The sequence below is a fragment of the Haematobia irritans genome, chromosome 1, assembly GCF_050003625.1.
Source record: "Haematobia irritans isolate KBUSLIRL chromosome 1, ASM5000362v1, whole genome shotgun sequence".
In the NCBI taxonomy this organism is placed as follows: Eukaryota; Metazoa; Arthropoda; class Insecta; order Diptera; family Muscidae; genus Haematobia; species Haematobia irritans.
Window position 1 is genome coordinate 67,639,508 of NC_134397.1, and position 19,986 is coordinate 67,659,493.

Genomic DNA, 19,986 nt, shown 5'->3' on the forward strand with positions numbered 1-19,986 from the left:
GAAAATTTTGTCAAAATTTTATTTCTAGAGAAAATTTTGTTAAAATTTTATTCGGTTCATAATAAATTCTTCATCATTGTCAAAATTTTATTTCTATAGAAAATTTTGTTCAAATTTTATTCGGTTCATAATCATGGTTGCCACTCGAGCCAAAAATAATCTACCAAGATTTTATTTCTATAGAAAATTTTGTCAAAATTTTATTTCTGTAGAAAATGTTGTCAAAATTTTATGTCTACTTTGTCAAACTGAATTATATACGTATTGGATCGATCTTTTTTGATTTAATGTATACCACGTATGGACTTACATACAATTTAGAAGATGGTGTTAGGAGGTTTTAAGATACCTTGCCATCGGCAAGCGTTACCACAACTTAAGTAATTCGATTGTGGATGGCAATGTTTAGAAGAAGTTTCTACGCAATCCATGATGGAGGGTACATAAGCTTCGGCCTGGCCGAACTTACGGCCGTATGTACTTGTTCTTTCTGTTAACTGCCAGTTAAAGCCTAACGGAGCTACATGAAAATGGCCGTAAGTCGGCTAATGCACTAGAGTGGAACACAATGTTAGTAAAAAACAAGTATATACAGCACTAAGTTCGGCCGGGCCGAATCTTAAATACCCGCCACCATGAACCAAATATTAGGGTTTCCTTTGACATTTCAGGAGGGCTTGAGGTCTTGAGGACACTTCCCCAAGATAAATTTAAAGATTTCACCTATGAGGACTATATCAGATTCTGGATTTATAAGAACCATTTTTGTTTGAGTTTTAGAGGAATCATTAACATCTCTTATAAGTGTGCAAGAAAATTATAAAATAACGTCTTGATTTGAAATCTTAAATCTGTAGAAGTAAAATCTGGAAAATTTACATTGAGTTTCAAGCAATTTTCATGATCAGTGCGCCTTCTACACCCTCAAGAAGTGAAGTCGGTCTATATGGGGGCATTACCAAATGGACCGATAAAAACTTAATCTGATACACGTTTTTATGAGCCTGAAATACCAGAATATTTACAATTTCAGGCGAATCAGATAAAAACTATGGTTTCTAGAAACCAAAGGAGTTAAATCGGGAGATCGTTCTTATGGGGGCTGTACTATATATACGGACCGATACTCACCGTTTTCGGCACACCTCTTTATGACCCTAAAATACTTCTAGATTTCCAATTTCAGGCAAATATGATAAAAACTTCGGATTCTAGAAGCCCAAAAAGAAAAATCGGGAAATCGGTCCATATGGGGGATATAACAAAATATGGACCGATACTCACCATTTTCTACACACCTATTTATGGTCCTAAAATACCTCTAGATTTCCAATTTCAGACAAATTGGATAAAAACTATGGTTTCTATAAGCCCAAGACCCCAAATCGGGAGGTCGTTTTATATGGGGACCATACCAAACCATGGACCGATACTCACAATTTTTGTCACACGTATTTGTGGTCCTACAATACCTCTAGATTTCCAATTTCAGGTAAATTGAATAAAACCTGCGGTTTCTATAAGCCCAAGAAGTAAAATCGGGAGATCGGTCTATATGGAGGCTATACCAAAATATGGACCGATACTCACAATTTTTGGCACACGTATTTGTGGTCCTATAATACCTCTAGATTTCCAATTTCAGGTAAATTGCATACAACCTGCGGTTTTTATTCAAGATCGGTCTATATGGGGGCTATACCAAAACATTGACCGATACTAACCATTTTTGGCACACCTCTTTATGGTCATAAAATACCCCTAGATTTCAAATTTCAGGCAAATTGGATAAAAACTATGATTTCTATAAGCCCAAGACCCCAAATCGGGAGGTTGGTTTATATGGGGACTATATCAAAATCTGGACCGATATAGCGCATCTTCGAACTTGACCTGCCTGCAGACAAAAGACGAGTTTGTGCAAAATTTCAGCACGATTGCTTCATTATTGAAGACTGTAGCGTGATTACAACAGTCAGACAGACGTACATCGTTATATCGTCTTAGAATTTCTCCCTGATCAAGAATATATATACTTTATGTAGTCGGAAATCGATATTTCGATTTCGGAATGAAATCGAAATTCGGAATGATTTTATTATACCCCGTCACCATTCTATGGTGGTGGGTATAAATATGGGAAACATTTAAATCTGAAGCAATTTTAAGGAAACTTCGCAAAAGTTTATTTATGATTTATCGCTCGATATATATGTATTAGAAGTTTAGGAAAATTAGAGCCATTTTTACAACTTTTCGACTAAGCAGTGGCGATTTTACAAGGAAAATGTTGGTATTTTGACCATTTTTGTCGAAATCAGAAAAACATATATATGGGAGCTATATCCAAATCTGAACTGATTTCAACCAAATTTGGCACGCATAGCAACAATGCTAATTCTACTCCCTGTGCAAAATTTCAACTAAATCGCAGTTAAAAATTGGCCTCTGTGGTCATATGAGTTTAAATCGGGCGAAAGCTATACATGGGAGATATATCTAAATCTGAACCGATTTCAATCAAATTTGGATCGCATAGCTATGCTACTCCCTGTGCAAATTTTCTACTAAATCGGAGTTAAAAATTGGCCTCTGTGGTCATATGAGTTTAAATCGGGCAAAAGCTATATATGGGAGATATATCTAAATCTGAACCGTTTTCAACTAAATTTGGCACGCATAGCTACAATGCTAATTCTACTCCCTGTGCAAAATTTCAACCAAATTGGGATAAAACTCTGGCTTCTGGGACCGTATTAGTCCATATCGGGCGAAAGATATATATGGGAGCAATATCTGAATCTTAACCGATTTCTTCCAAAATCAATAGAGATCTATTCTGAGCCAAAACACATACTTGTGCCAAATTTGAAGTCGATTGGACTAAAACTGCGACCTAGACTTTGATTACAAAAATGTTCACGGACAGACGGACATCGCTATATCGACTCAAGAGCCCACCCTGAGCATTTTTGCCAAAGACACCATGTGTCTATCTCGTCTCCTTCTGTGTGTTGCAAACATATGCACTAACTTATAATACCCTGTTCCACAGTGTGGCGCAAGGTATGAATATAGTTCGACAGCTAAATCAATTTCAGTTAACATACGAGTAAGAATTAAATCTTGATTTTTTCGTCATCGTGATTTTGCAGATATTTTATTCACGCACATTCACGAACCGATTTGATTACTCACTCACGACATATTTGATTTAGTCCCATTCACGCACATTCACAAGAGTTACTTCAGATTTTATTCACGAATCACGTGATTCACGCGTGTCACGACAATTTCGTCATTTCGACATATTTGATTTAGTCCCATTCACGCACATTCACAAGAGTTACTTCAGATTTTATTCACGAATCACGTGATTCACGCGTGTCACGACAATTTCGTGTCACGCGCACACCTCTACACCGAAAGAATTTTCTCTTAAAAAGAACGAAAAATTTCGTTAAAAGTACGAAATTTGTCATTGTTTTACAACCAATGAAACTTTTCATTAAAAGTACGCAATATTTCGTACTTTTTTCGAAGAAAAGTTCTTCCAAAATTTTCGTAGTTTGTAAGAAAAAAAATCGTACTTTTTATGAAGAATCTTCGTACTTTTTATGAAGAATCTTCGTACTTTTTATGAAAAGTCTTCGTACTTTTTATGAAACAATTTCGTTCTTTTTATGAAAATGTTTCGTACTTTTTATGAAAAATTTTCTTAGTTTTTATGAAAAATTTTCGTACTTTATAGAAAAACTTTCGTACTTTTTTTTCAAAAATGTTCGAACTTTAAAAAAAAGTTATAGACGAAAGTACATTTGGTTGTAGTTACAAGTATGAAAAATGACATCACTACTTTACATCTTAAGTTTTTGAATAATTTTTAGTTTTATTGCTTCACTTTTATTCATAGCGCGCTATCACCCAAATGAGAAATAGCGTAGACTTGCATAAAAAAATAGAATAAAGGAATACACTCAAGCACATTATAAAAGACAATTTAATGCCGCGAACGGAAATTTTACAACTTCAATGAAACTTCTTCGTTATTTCAAAGAAAATGTTTCGTACTTTTTATGAAGAAATTTTAACGCAGAATGTTTCGTAAAATATTCGTAAAAACTTCTTCACAAAATTCATGAAATTTGAAGAAAGTTTCGTTAAAAGTACGAACTTTTTACGAAGAAAAGTTAATGTAGAATATTTCATAGAAGTTTCGTATATTCGTAAAATGTTCTTCGTAAAATTTACGAAAATGAATGAAAATTTCGTTATTTTAATGAAGAATTCACGAAGAATAGTTAATGATTTGGTTCTCTTAGAGGATCCGCAATCCAAATCTGGGGCTCGGTTTATATGCGGGCTATATATATAATTATGGGTCGATATGGACCAATTTTTGAATGGTTGTTAGAGATTATATACTAACAGCATGTACCAAATTTCGGGTGGGGTCCGTTTATATGGGGGCTATAAATAAAAGTGGACCGATATGGCCCATTTGCAATACCATCCGACCTACATCAATAGCAACGACTTGTGCCAAGTTTCAAGTCAATAGCTTGTTTCTTTCGGAAGTTAGCGTGATTTCAACAGACGGACGGACATGCTTAGATCGACTCATCGACTTATGGGGTCTTAGAGCAATATTTCGATGTGTTACAAACGGAATGACAAAGTTAATATATCCCCTTCCTATGGAGGAAGGTATAATAACTACTCGTTCAAAGTTTCAGATCAATACTTTGTTTCATTCTAAAGTTAGCGTGGTTTTAACAGATGAACAGATCGACTTGGAATTCTACCACATATCGAATATCAGGGATGATAATTAGCATAGTTAAAATTGTACAAAATCAGCTTCTCAGCCAAAATGTACTTTTTCATCTATATTTGCCCCACACCTTAAGCCTTCGACTTTACAAATTGTTGTTTGGCATTGTTCATACACTACTATTGCTTTTTACAGGCTTTTTCCTAGGATTATAACGGCCAATTTCATATATCTCCGTTAGACTTTAACTCCCAGTTAGCAGAAAGTAAAATCGAAATGTCTTCTCTCCGGTTAACTTTAACTGAAAAATTTTTACCAGTTAAGTTCCTAACGGGCATATGAAATATATAGACAAGATGACAGACATGTCCATATTACGGTTTAAAAGTTCGTTAGCTAACGTAGCACTAACGGAGCTTCCTGAAAATGGGGGTAAATGTTATAGGAGAGTAGTTACTTTGTTAGTTGGAAATATTTCGAAATGCGACCAGAACGCCAAATATTCTATCAATGTGCCAAAGAGTAAAAATTTTAGGATTTTTTGTAAAATTCTACCAACAACCGTGATTACAATCCAACATAATAAAGTTACCAATTATGGTGAAGAGTCTAGTAGCAAATCTAGAATTTATTACCCCTTTACATTAGGTTCACCTTAATATTACCGCATTCAAATATTTGTCCAACCTGTGCACTTAAACCATTCGAGAATCTAAGGAGGAGATAATACAGAAAATAAAAACAGAATGATTTCCTCTTCAAAAAATGCTGCTCTGAGTTGGTGTTATACAACTTTTTTTTAATATTTCAAAAAAGGGGAAAAAATGTTTGATTTTAGTTAGGATAAATTTAGTTTCTGTTTCCAAATAAAAACCATATTCGGGACAAATTGCGGATGAATGGATAACCATACCCCCTGCACGCAGGGAAAAAATATAATAGTTACGATTATATTCGATGCACTGAAAAGATTGGCTCCCAGCCACAGAAGCGGAGAATGGGAGTAAGGAATTGTAAGAAAAGTAAGGACATCTTTAAGACACAACTCTCTTTTGAATTTGAGAGAGAATTAGAAACAAAAAATTGTAATCTTTTCGTTTTCTGTTGTTTATACCCTGCGCCACACTGTGGAACAGGGTATTATAAGTTAGTTCATATGTTTACAACATCCAGAAAGAAACGACAAGACATACAGTGTCTTTCGAAATATTGCTCGGGGTCGGCCCCTGAGCATGGTTGCCATTCGAGTCAAAAATAATCGACCAAATTTAAAAAAAAAAAATTACCAAAAACTACCAAACCAAAAAGTCTTGTTTTGCAATACGTTATTTCTTGCAAAATTTTTTTAAAATTTTATTTCCTTAAAAATTTTGTCAAGATTTTATTTCTATAGATTTTTTTTTAAATTTTATTTCCACAGAAAATTTTATCAAAATGTTATTTCTATAGGAAAAAACAAGTAAGGAAAGTCTAAAGTCGGGCGGGCCGACTATATTATACCCTGCACCACTTTGTAGATCTAAATTTTCGATACCATATCACATCCGTCAAATGTGTTGGGTGCTACATATAAAGGTTTGTCCCAAATACATACATCACTCGATCTGGACAGAATTTGATAGACTTCTGCAAAATCTATAGACTCAAAATTTAAGTGGGCTAATACACTAGGGTGGAACACAATGTTAGTAAAAAATATGGGAAACATTTAAATCTGAAGCAATTTTAAGAAAACTTCGCAAAAGTTTATTTATGGTTTATCGCTTGATATATATGTATTAGAAGTTTAGGAAAATTAGAGTCATTTTTACAACTTTTCGACTAAGCAGTGGCGATTTTACAAGGAAAATGTTGGTATTTTGACCATTTTTGTCGAAATCAGAAAAACATATATATGGGAGATATATTCAAATCTGAACCGATTTCAACCAAATTTGGCACGCTTAGCAACAATGCTAATTCTACTCCCTGTGCAAAATTTCAACTAAATCGGAGTTAAAAACTGGCCTCTGTGGTCACATGAGTGTAAATTGGGCGAAAGCTATATATGGGAGATATAATCTCTAAATCTGAACCGATTTCAACCAAATTTGGCACGCATAGCTACAATGCTAATTCTACTCCTTGTACAAAATTTCAACTAAATCGGAGTAAAAATTTGGCCTCTGTGGTCATATGAGTGTAAATCGGGCGAAAGCTATATTTGGGAGCTATATCTAAATCTGAACCGATTTCAACCAAATTTGGCACGCATAACTACAATGCTAATTCTACTCCCTGTGCAAACTTTCAACTAAATCGGAGCAAAAAATTGGCCTCTGTGGTCATATGAGTGTAAATCGGGCGAAAGCTATATATGGGAGCTATATCTAAATCTGCACCGATTTCAACCAAATTTTGCGCGCATAGCGACAATGCTAATTCTACTCCCTGTGCAAAACTTCAACCAAATTGGGGTAAAACTCTGGCTTCTGGGATCGTATTAGTCCATATCGGGCGAAAGATATATATGGGAGCTATATCTAAATCTGAACCGATTTCAATAAAATTTGGCACACTTGACTATAGTACTAATTGTTCTTCTTGTGCAAAATTTTAAGGAAATTAGTGTAAAACCCTGGCTTCTGGGGCCATATAAGTCCATATCGGGCGAAATATATATATGGGAGCTATATCTAAATCTGAACCGATTTCTTCCAAAATCAATAGGGATCTATTCTGAGCCAAAATACATACTTGTGCCAAATTTGAAGTCGATTGGACGTAAACTGCGACCTAGACTTTGATTACAAAAATGTGTTCACGGACAGACGGACAGACGGACATCGCTATATCGACTCAGGAGCCCACCCTGAGCATTTTTGCCAAAGACACCCTGTTCCACAGTGTGGAGCAGGTTATAAAGACATAACAAGTATATATGGTCGTAAGTTCGGCCAGGCCGAATCTTATGTACCCCACGTATGGACTACGTGGTATATATTACGTTATTAGGAAGATTTAAGATACCTTGTCATCGGCAAAAGTTACCGCAACCCAAGTAATTCTATTGTGGATGACAGTCTGCAGTAGAAGTTTCTACGCAATCCATGATGGTGGGTATATAAGCTTCAGCCTGGCAGAACTTACGGCCGTATATACTAGTTTTTTTTTTTTTTTTTTTTTTTTTTGATTTTGAAAGAAATAGGCTCATATTTAGATATAACTCCCATATATATTTTTCATCCGATATGCTCTTATATGACCACAGAGGCCACAGAGGCCACTGTAACGACGAGTTTCCTCCGGTTGCTGGGGTAAGCTCGCGGGGGAGGGTTCGCCACAGAAATTTATAAGAAAAGAAAGGCGACAGAAAGACGAAAGGCGGTTTTAGTTCAAACTTCGTTTTATTTCAAATTCACGCAGATGGGCTTAATTCTCTACTTATGGCTAAGGATCACAATGGCCTTCGCTATTGGACCAAGGCCTGACTAAGTGCTCGGTATTCAGTGGGTGAAATTTTTCACAGAGAGTAGAATTACGATTCTAACTATGTCTGCCAAGTTTTATTGAAATCGGTTCAGATTTAGACAAAGGTCACAAAGGTCCAAGTTTCACCCCGATTTAGTTGAAGCTTTGCAGAGGGAGTAGAATCAACGTTTTGGATATACATGCCAATTTACGATTTCCACTCATGACCACCATAGAGGTCAAAGTTGTTATGCGTTTTACGTGAAATGTTTGCACAGGTAGTAGAATTGACATTGTAACTATGCATGCCAAATTTGGTTGAAATCGGCTCAGATTTAGATATAGCTTCCATATATATGTTTTTCTGATTTCGGCAAAAATGGACAAAATACCAAAATTTTCCTTGTAAAATCGCCACTGCTCAGTCGAAAACTTGTAAAAATGACTCAAATTTTCCTATACTTCTAATACATATCTATGAACCGATAAATCATAAATGCACCTTGCGCAGTTGCCTAAAAATTGATTTCAATTTAAATATTCCCCATAATTATACCCACCACCATTGAATGGTGATGGGGGTATAATAAGTTTGCCATTTGCCGATCCGGCTGAAATTGGGTACGTGGTGTTACTATTTGGTACACGGATGAAAAAGACTGTTTTTCATATGTTTGGCTATAAACATTATATGTTTGGAACACAAATTTTGAAACACAATATTTTTGAGTGCAAGCATATAATGTTCATAAACTAGCATAACATGTTTGGGACATATATGTTAATATGTTAGAACATATTATTTTTGGGACATAAAATGTTTGTAAATATAATATGCTTGGATGCAAACATATATTAATTTAGAAATAGTCTCTAAACATATATGTGTTTAGGTTAAAGTGGCAGCCCGATTAAGATTCAGGCTCACTTAGACTATTCAGTCCATTGTGATAATGCTTGGAGCGCTATTTAACAGGGAGCGATATTGAATTAAGTTGGTGGTTGTTGCTTGTTATTACAAAATTTACATTTTATTTTTCCTTGGGCAATTGATCAGCTACTTCTTTGATCCTTACAAACTGTGTGGTCCGCTGTTCGAATCCCCGTCCGGCAAAAGGTAAAATTAAAATAAAAAAAATTGAATAATTTCTTCTACAATGTTTGTATTACAAAAAAAGGTGCTAAGAACTAAAAAATGTCTTGGAAGTGAGAAAGATGTGGGGGAATATACAATTAGGCAGAAACAAAATTTTGAGCATTCAGGTCGAAAACCTATGTTGTTAGCACCTATATTACCTGTTTATTTTCATAATTCACTATGATTGTAAATATATAAATAAATAAATAAAATTTTGAGCACAATATTGTTTGGGAGAATTTTTTTAAGCATATAATATTTTTGGGTGCAAAATGCTTCCAAACATATTATATGTTCACAAAATAACATATTGTTTTTTGGAAGACAACATTATTGAATTTGGATGCAAAAATACAAAATGTTTGGAACTTAGACTACCCAAACATATATTGTTTAGACAAATATGCTTTCAAACATATTATATATTGGTAGAGATCAAACATATAAATGTTTGGGCAATACCCAAGAATGTATATGCTTGAAGCAAAATATGTTTGGGAGTATATGTTACAGAAGCGATTTTTTGTGAGCGTGTATATAACAACCATGCAAAAATTGGTCCATATCGGTCCATCATTATATATAAAGCCGACCACTAAGACCCTCAGTGGAGCAAAATTCATCCGATTCGGTTGAAATTTGGTATGTTGCGCTAGTATATGGCCGCTAACAACCATGCCAAAATTAGTCCATATCGGGCTATAGTTATATATAGCCGATCCGCAATTACACAAAAATTGGTCCATATCGGTTCATAATCGTGGTTGCCACGCGAGCCAAAAAAGTCGACCAAAATTTTATTTCTATAGAAAATTATGTCAAGATTTTATTTCTATAGAAAATTGGAAAGTGCTAGAGCTCAATTTGCTAATGAAGACTTTAGTGGTGCAAGGCCCTCCCGACTTTTGGACTTTCCTTACTTGTTATACTCTGCGCGACACTGTGACTTTAGACTTTCCTTACTTGTTTTAGTACAAGTTTATCCGGTTAACATTGCGGAAATGATGAAGTTTACAAGTCGAATATTATATTTGTGAGCAACTTGCCATTCTCCCCAATATTAAATTTCAATATAGTGTAGATAAAATGGTTGTGGGATTAGTGAGAATCTAAATTCAAAACAAAAAAATAATTCAGAATTTCCTTATAGAACACTGATATAAATGCGTTTGTCACTTGCCACTTTTTGAACTATTTTTTCAAAATGACAGTGCCACCTTTTATGGCGAATGACACTTTTTGTGTCACTTTTTAGAAATTCTCAACCGTAACGTTGAACCTGAGCCGATTAAACAAATTGATTTTAAATTCCATACTCCAAACTGCATATTTTATTTCAGTGTATGAAAGTTCTATTCACCATTTCCATCTTCGTGGATGCATATTTCAATATTTTTTGCTACTCAATGCAACTCTGTCTTTACTTGCATTCGTTTCCTCATAAGTGGTTCTCAGTAATATTCTTTCGCTAGAAAGGAAAAAATGTTGATGTTACAAGGGGTGCAAAAACTGCATGAGCTTTTAATAAATACGAGCATTGTCAAAGGAAATGTGGTAACATTTGTTAAAACCTCAGCAGGCAAAAAGGTATAGCATAACTAACAAGAACTTAAGACAGTAGTGCTTTCAAGAGTTCTCTCCTCTTTGCTGCAAAAAGCATTGATGATACTTAGAGGTAAATTTGAAAAAAAAAAACATATATTGGCTATAAAAGAAACTGTTGATTTAATGTAAAGTATGCAGCAATCGTCTTTTATTGAAAGTACATGCATAGTATTTCACAAAATTTTTGAGTAGTGAATTTGATTTAACAATACTAACATACATTATTGCAAAAACTGCCCAGAAACAATACTCTCTTCCGGAAGGAAATTTTTAACAAACGAAATTTCCCTTTAATGTATTGTATTTTCGTTAAGAACAAACAAGTAAGGAAAGACTAAAGTCGGGCGGGGCCAACTACATTATACCCTGCACCACTTTGTAGATCTAAATTTTCGATATCATATCATATCCGTCAAATGTGTTGGGGGCTATAAATAAAGGTTAGGTTAGGTGGCAGCCCGATGTCACTTAGACTATTCAGTCCATTGTGATACCACATTGGTGAACTTCTCTCTTATCACTGAGTGCTGCCCGATTCCATGTTAAGCTCAATGACAAGGGACCTCCTTTTTATAGCCGAGTCCGAGCTGCGTTCCACATTGCAGTGAAACCACTTAGAGAAGCTTTGAAAACCTCAGAAATGTCACCAGCATTACTGAGGTGGGATAATCCACCGCTGAAAAACTTTTTGGTGTTCGGTCGAAGCAGGAATCGACCGTGGTGCAATGGTTAGCGGTGGCTATAAATAAAGGTTTGTCCCAAATACATACATTTAAATATCACATGATCTGGACAGAATTTGATAGACTTCTTCAAAACCTATAGACTCAAAATTTAAGTCGGCTAAAGCACTAGGGTGGAACACACTGTTAGTAAAAAACAAGTAAGGAAAGTCTAAAGTAGGGCGGGGCCGAATATATTATACCCTGCACCACTTTCTAGATCTAAATTTTCGATACCATATCACATCCGTCAAATGTGTTGGGTGCTATATATAAAGGTTTGTTCCAAATACATACATTAAAATATCACTCGATTTGGACAGAATTTGATAGACTTTTACAAAATCTATAGGCTCAAAATTTAAGTTGGCTAATGCACTAGGGTGGAACACAATTTTAGTAAAAAAACAAACTTATTATACCTTATTAAATCTGAAGAAATTTTTAGGAAACTTCGCAAAAGTTTATTTATTATTTATCCCTCGATATATATGTATTAGAAGTTTAGGAAAATTAGAGTCATTTTTACAACATTTCGACTAAGCAGTGGCGATTTAACTAGGAAAATGTTGGTATTGTGACCATTTTTGTCGAAATCAGAAAAACATATATATGGGAGCTATATCTAAATCTGAACCGATAACAACCAAATTTGGCACGCATAGCTACAATGCTAATTCTACTCCCTATGCAAAATTTCAACTAAATCGGAGTTAAAAATTGGCCTCTGTGGTCATATGAGTGTAAATCGTGCGAAAGCTATATATGGGAGATATATTCAAATCTGAACCGATTTCAACCAAATTTGGCACGCATAGTTATAATGCTAATTCTACTCCCTATGCAAAATTTCAACTAATTCGGAGCAAAATATTGGCCTCTGTGGGCAAATGAGTGTAAATCGGGCGAAAGCTATATATGGGAGCTATATCTAAATCTGAACCGATTTTTTCCAAAATCAATAGGGATCGTCTTTGGGCCGGAACTGGACCCTATACCAAATTTTAGGACAATCGGACTAAAACTGCGAGCTGTACTTTGCACACAAAAATACACCAACAGACAGACAGACAGACTGACAGACGGACAGACGGACGGACAGACAGACAGACGGACATCGCTCTCAGAATTTAATTCTAAGCCTATCCGTATACTAAAAGGTTGGTCTATGATTACTCCTTCTTGGTGTTACATACAAATGCACAAACTTATTATACCCTGTACCACAGTAGTGGTGAAGGGTATAAATATGGGAAAGATTTAAATATGAAGCAATTTTAAAACATATATATGGGAGCTATATCTAAGTCTGAGCCGATTTCAATCAAATTTGGCACGCATAGCTATAATGCTAATTCTACTCCCTGTGCAAAATTTCAACTAAATCGGAGTTAAAAATTGGCCTCTGTGGTCATATGAGTGTAAATCGGGCGAAAGCTATATATGGGAGATATATCTAAATCTGAACCGATTTCAACCAAATTTGGCACGCGTAACTACAATGCTAATTCTACTCCCTGTGCAAAATTTCAATTAAATCGGAGTACAAGGTTGGCCACTGTGGTCATATGAGTGTAAATCGGGCGAACGATATATATGGGAGCTATATCTAAGCAAATTAGTATAAAACTCTGGCTTCTGGGGCTATGTAAGTCCATACCGGGCGAAATATATATATGGGAGCTATATCTAAATCCGTACCGATTTCTTCCGAAATCAATTGGGTTCTATTCTGAGCCAAAAAACATTCTTGTGCCAAATTTGAAATCGATTGGACTAAAACTGCGACCTAGACTTAGATTACAAAAATGTGTTCACGGACAGACGGACATAGCTATATCGACTCAGGAGCCCACCCTGAGCATTTTTGCCAAAGACACTTTGTGTCTATCTCGTCGCCTTCTGGGTGTTGCAAACATATGCCCTAACTTATAATACCCTGTTCCACAGGGTATAATAAATCTGAATTTACGACAAACTATGCAACGAGTATCTTTATTATTTTCCTCAGATGGGAAATTCTGCTTTTAGTGTATATATTAAATGTTTAAATCGAATTACTTTAGGGTATGTGTAAAGGGAGCTTGCTGATTTGAAAAATTAAATAAAACACATTCCAATTAATTATGAAATGTTTCTAAAGGTTCAATCTTCGCTGGTTTATCTACGAAAACTAATGACGTAAATTAAGATTTTGATGAAATTTGGTATATTGTATTTTTTGCCAGAAGGACGAATGCTATATTGCTAAATCGGAACCGATTTTGCGTACCTTTAGGTACCTTTAGTAGGTGTTGGACTAATAGCAATTTGTACTGGGCACATAATAATGTACCAATAATATTAATTTTAACAGACTGAATAAATTCATATTTGGATTTAATGGACTCATTAAATTAATCCATTTCGATCAATAACCGTCACAGTATAAATCTACAGAACTAAGATCTGAAAACATATCAAATGGGATATTTTATATATGTAGTAATAACCCAGCAAAAAAATGGAGCACTATTTCAGCAGGATTGTAAGGGAGAGAGGCAGTACCAACTGGTTACAAAACAACCGAATCAGCGCTGATTTTTGTGGGCGATGTCACGATTTAGAGCAGCTTCTACATAGCGCTGATATAATTGCCCATTTTAATAGAAATATTGCTTAGTGATATAAAATCTTGAGTAACAGGTTGGCTGATAAGTCCCCGGTCTAACAAAGAAAAACAATATTTTTTTGTCAAAATTCGTTGTTATTATTCAACATAGTCCCCTTCAAGAGCGATACAAGGATTATAACGACCTTCCAATTTTTTTATACCATTGTTGTAGTACGCCTTCGGTTTTGCCTCAAAATAGGCCTCATTTTCGGCGATCACCTCTTCATTGTAGGCAAATACCCATTCCATACGTAATGGGTATTTAAGATTTGATCGGACCGAACTTTTGGCCATATATACTTGTTACCAATAAATTTGCACACTTAAGTATGGAAAACCATATTTCGATTTGTAAATGATAACTCTTAAATCATATTTATTATATATTATATTTATAGTTTATTATATTTACAGTTTTTTTGTTTTCTTCGTGACATACTTACCATCCCAAATATGGTGGACATGTAATACTGAGAGCTGTCACCCACACAATGAATATCATTAACAAAGCCAAACGCTTAGTGCGTCTATTTTTCGAATATGTTAGGGGTTGTGTTACAGCCAAATATCTGAAATGGCAAAGTGGAAATGCAAACAAAAGGAAATAAATGTCAAATAATTGCATAATAAAATGACATTAAAATGCCAAGAGAATCCTAAGCCAAACATACGAAGGGGTAAAAAAAATCTTTTGGTCCTTCTAAGCATTAGCTGGTATTCACATCTTCAATGGGACAATGGGAGTACAAGTATTCTTATGAATAAAGTATCTCAAATTATATGTAGACTATTCGAAACATCTGCAAAGCTATGCCTTTATAATATGGCATCCCAGCAAACATATTTATTTGAAGAAATTGCCAAAAATAATCTACCAAAATTTGCCAAAAATAATCTACCAAAATTTGCCGAAAATAATCTACCAAAATTTGAAGAATATTTTTTCCAAAAATCTACCAAATTAAATAATTCTTATTTTGGAGATGTTGATCAAATTATTGTAGTTAGTATAAAAAATGTTTTTGTTTTTTTTTTTATTCGAAACAATTAATTTACATTGAATTTATAGAAAATTTTATATTGAATTTATAGAAAATTTGGTCAAAATGTTATTACTATTACTATAGACATTTTTGTCAAAATTGTATTTCTATAGAAAATGTTGGTCAATATTTTATTTCTGTAGAAAGTTTGGAGAGGATTACTTTGCAAATTCTACCAAAACATCTAGTATTCTACTAATCTACCAAACAATAAAACATGGACCATTTTTGGTAGAATTCTGCCAACAGCCAAAATTTGCTTAACATTTTGCACAAAAAGTACAACCGAGTATGCCAAATATGGTTTCCCCATATTGTACTCATATCCTGCACACACTGACATAAATATTGTCGTGAGGCCAAATATGCCATATCGTTAAAATACGAATGCGAATTTTTCTTAGCATAGAAAACGCATTTCTCTTATATAAAGTTTTTTTTTCCTTGTCCAAAACTCGATAAACTTTTCAATTAAGTACACGCAAAAAAATAATTCTTTCCTCCCAAACGAAATTTTAGACAAACAAAGTTCGTTTCTCATTTGCTTTTCGTTGAAAGGAAGTGTATTTGGAAGAAAAGTATATACTTTTTGTGATAAACGGTTATTCTTTTCCAGGATGTAAAAACAATGTCATAAAGACTAACTGAAAAAAAAATTCTGGCTAATTGCATTTTCCCTCACATCTTTCACACTTCCACGAAGTTTTTTAGTTCTTTAGCGCCTTTTTCTGTAATACAAACAATGTAGAAGAAATTATACGATTTTGTAAATTTTTAAAATTTTTTTTACCTTTCGCCTGGACGGAGAATCGAACCGCGGACCATGCAATTTGTAAGCCAACACACTATCCACTGAGCTATGTAGCCGTTATTGTCATCAATAGTCAATTACCCATATAAGTTATATTTATATAGCATAGCTTGCGGCGCCCACGAGCCGATTAAACAAAGTTTATTTCACAGAAAAATACATTTAGTTGGGCACCATGGAGCAGTGGTTGCTACGTCTGACTTGCATGCCAAGGGTCGTGGGTTCGATCCCTGCTTCGACCAAAGTTTTTTTTTTTACACATATTCCAGATATGTTAGGAAGATTCCGAAAAAATGTTCAACATTACATTGTAGTATATTAAATTTTAACTGTAAAATGTGTCTTATTAAAGACCTAAAGTCAGAAAAGAACAGTGTTTGATATAAACGAAATGGACTGTGTTGTTGGTTCAAAAATAACTTTTTTTATTAAAAACATTAACATTTTGTAACAAACGATTTTCTTTGGTCATAAAAGTATACTTTTCGAAGCAATTCAAAAAACTCTAACAAAAGAAAAACGTTTTCGGTACACGTTTTCCAAACGTTTTTTTTTTTCTTTGCGTGTAGGTTTGTCCTTATAGTTAAGTGGTTCGACTAAAAATTGGTTATTTTTATATGAAAGAAAATTTTGTTTGACTAATGTCAACTTGCCTTATATATTCTTACTTGTCCGATTTTTTTGGCACGGAATCAATTACAAAACCATAGGTGTAAAGACAAAATCTTTGGAACGGCCAGCCCGACTTTAGACTTTTCTTACTTGTTTAGATTTAGAAAATTGAAAATTGGCCAACACGAAAACTTCATAATTTGGCCTTATTAACGTGTATGAGGATAAATTCGAATTTGAAATGTGGAGCAAAAACTTAGCCGAAACCATCACTTTAAATACAAATTTGCTTTTTCAAATTCGAATTTGAATTTGTGCTATATCTCGCTATGCAAAAACCAAGCCGCGTGCGGTATATAGACTAGTTTCATTGGAAAGAGCTTGAGCTCAGATTTTTATACCCATCACCATAGAATGGGATCCACCGTGGTGCAAGGGTTAGCATGCCCACCTTACAAACACAAGGTTGTGGGTTCGATTCCTGCTTCGACCGAACACTAAAAAAGTTTTTCAGCGGTGGATTATCCCACCTCAGTATTGCTGGTGACATTTCTGAGGGTTTCAAAGCTTCTCTAAGTGGTTTCACTGCAATGTGGAACGCAGTTCGGACTCGGCTATAAAAAGGAGGTCCCGTGTCATTGAGCTTAACATGGAATCGGGCAGCACTCAGTGATAAGAGAGAAGTTCAATAATGTATCATCACAATGGACTGAATAGTCTAAGTGAGCCTGATACATCGGGCTGCAACCTAACCTAACCTATAGAATGGTGATGGGGATATAATAAGTTTGTCATTCCGTTTGTAACACATCGAAATATCGATTTCCGACTATACTAAGTATATATATTCTTGATCAGGGAGAAATTCAAAGACGATATAAGCATGCCTTCAATAATTGCGCTATCGTCTTGAAATTTGGCCCAGATCGTTTTTTGTTTGTAGACAGGTCAAGTTCTAAGATGGGCTATATCGGTCCAAATTTTGATATAGTCCCCATATAGACCGACTTCCCGATTTGGGGTCTTGGGCTTATAAAAACCGTAGTTTTTATCCAATTTGCCTGAAATTGGATATCTAGAAGTACTTGAGGACCATAAGAAGGTGTATCGAAAATGGTGCCCATCGGTCCCCATATAGACCAATCTCCCGATTTTGCTTCTTGGGCGTATAGAAACTGTATTTTCTATCCGATTTGCCTGAAATTGGAAATCTAGAGGCATTTTGGGTCCATAAAGAGGTGTGTCGAAAATGATCCGTATCGGTCTATGTTTTGGTATAGCCCCCATATAGACCGATCTCCCGATTTTGTTTCTTGGGCGTCTAGAATCTGTATTTTCTATCCGATTTGCCTGAAATTAATAATCTAGAAGAATTTTAGAACCATAAAGAGGTGTGTCGAAAATGATCCATATCGGTCCATGGTATTTGGTATAGCCGCCATATAGACCTGTCTCCCGATTTTTATACTTGGGCTTCTATAAATTGTATTTACTATCCCATTTGCCTGAAATTTGAAATCTGGAAGTATTTTATGACAACAAATAGAAAAGAATTTTTTTGGTATAAACCCCATATAGACCGATCTCTCGATTTTGCTTCTTGGGCGTCTAGAAACTGTATTTTTTATCCGATCTGCCTGAAATGAATAATCTAGAAGAATTTTAAAACCATAAAGAGGTGTGTCGTATCGGGCCATGTTGTGGTATAGCCTCCATATAGACCGATCTCCCGATTTTTATACTTGGGCTTCTATAAACGGTATTTACTATCCGATTTGCCTGAAATTTGAAATCTCGAAGTATTTTATGACAACAAATAGAAATTGAGGTGTATCTGTCCATTTTTTTGGTATAACCCCCATATAGACCAATCTCCCGATTTTACTTCTTGGGCGTCTAGAGACTATATTTTCTAGCCGATTTGATTTAAATTGAAAATCTAGAGGTATTTTAAGATCACAAACAGGTGTGTCGCAACTGGTGCCTATCGTTCCATGTCTTGGTAGACCGATCTCCCTACTTTATTTCTTGGGCTTCTAGAATCCGTAGTTTTTATTCAATTGGCTGGAAATTAGAAATATAGAGGTATCTTAGGACCATAAAGAGGTGTCCGAAAATGGTACGTATCGGTCCATGTTTTGGTAAAGCCCCCATATAGACTGATCTCCCGATTTTACTTCTTGGGCTTCTAGAATTCGTAGTTTTCACCCAATTTGTCCGAAATTGGAATTTTAGAGGAACATTAAGAGGTGGTGAGTAATGCTCCATGTTTTGGTATAGCCCCCATATAGATCTAACTCCCGAATTTATTTATAGGACTTCTAGAATCCAGCTGAACACAAATAGGTCAGCCGAATATGGTGTGTGTCGACCCATAATATAGCCTCCACATAGAGCGATCTCCAGATTTAACTCCTTGGACTTTTAGAAACCGTAGTTTTGATCCTATTCGCCCGAAAATGTAAATATACTGGTATTTTAGACCCTCAAAAATTTGTATCGCATTTATTTTTACCAGTCCATTTGGTAAGGCATTGATATGAACCGATTTCACTTCTTGAGGGTACACCGAAAGAAAAAAATATTTTCCTCCGGAATGAAATTTTATACAAACGAAATTCCCCTTTCGTATAAAGTATTTTCCTTTAGAGCAAACTAATCCGAAATTTTGATAAGCGATGCAACGATTGGCTCTAAAATTTGTGTCAAAAGAAAATTTTGCTTGTCTAAAATTGCGTTCCTCAGAAAAGAAACCACTTCTTTCAGGGTATAGCAGGCGCACTAATCATGAAAATCATTTAAATAAAGCTGAGCACAAGCCCTTGCCAATGAACATAGTCTCCATATCGCACGCGGCTTAGTTTTGGCACAGTGGGCTCCGTCGTAAAAATTTGTTGAAAAAGTATTTCCCAATTTGCGCCCTTCACAAATACTTTTCTAATGAAGAAAAGTCTCCATTTCGCACGCGGCTTAGTTTTGGCACAGTGGGCTCCGTTGTAAAAATTTGTTAAAAACAATCAATTGGAGTGATGATCATGAAGTGAATAAATGTCTGATGTTTATTTTGTTTGTTTCAGATTTTTGAAGTTCGAATTCAAAATAGGACATTCTCACTTCAACAGGAAATTTGGCTGAAATATTACCACTAAAATAAAAGGAGATTGACTGATGTATAATA

General features: G+C 35.0%; 1 protein-coding gene across 1 annotated transcript in view; it reads right to left on the minus strand.

The window, feature by feature from the left end:
• TyrRII (Tyramine receptor II) overlaps window positions 1-19,986 on the minus strand; it is a 48,763-nt gene that overhangs the window by 18,304 nt on the left and 10,473 nt on the right. Inside the window, exon 3 of the mRNA XM_075290672.1 lies at window positions 14,786-14,911. Coding sequence (XP_075146787.1) covers window positions 14,786-14,911 — 126 coding nt within the window. The remainder of the gene's footprint in view (window positions 1-14,785; window positions 14,912-19,986) is intronic.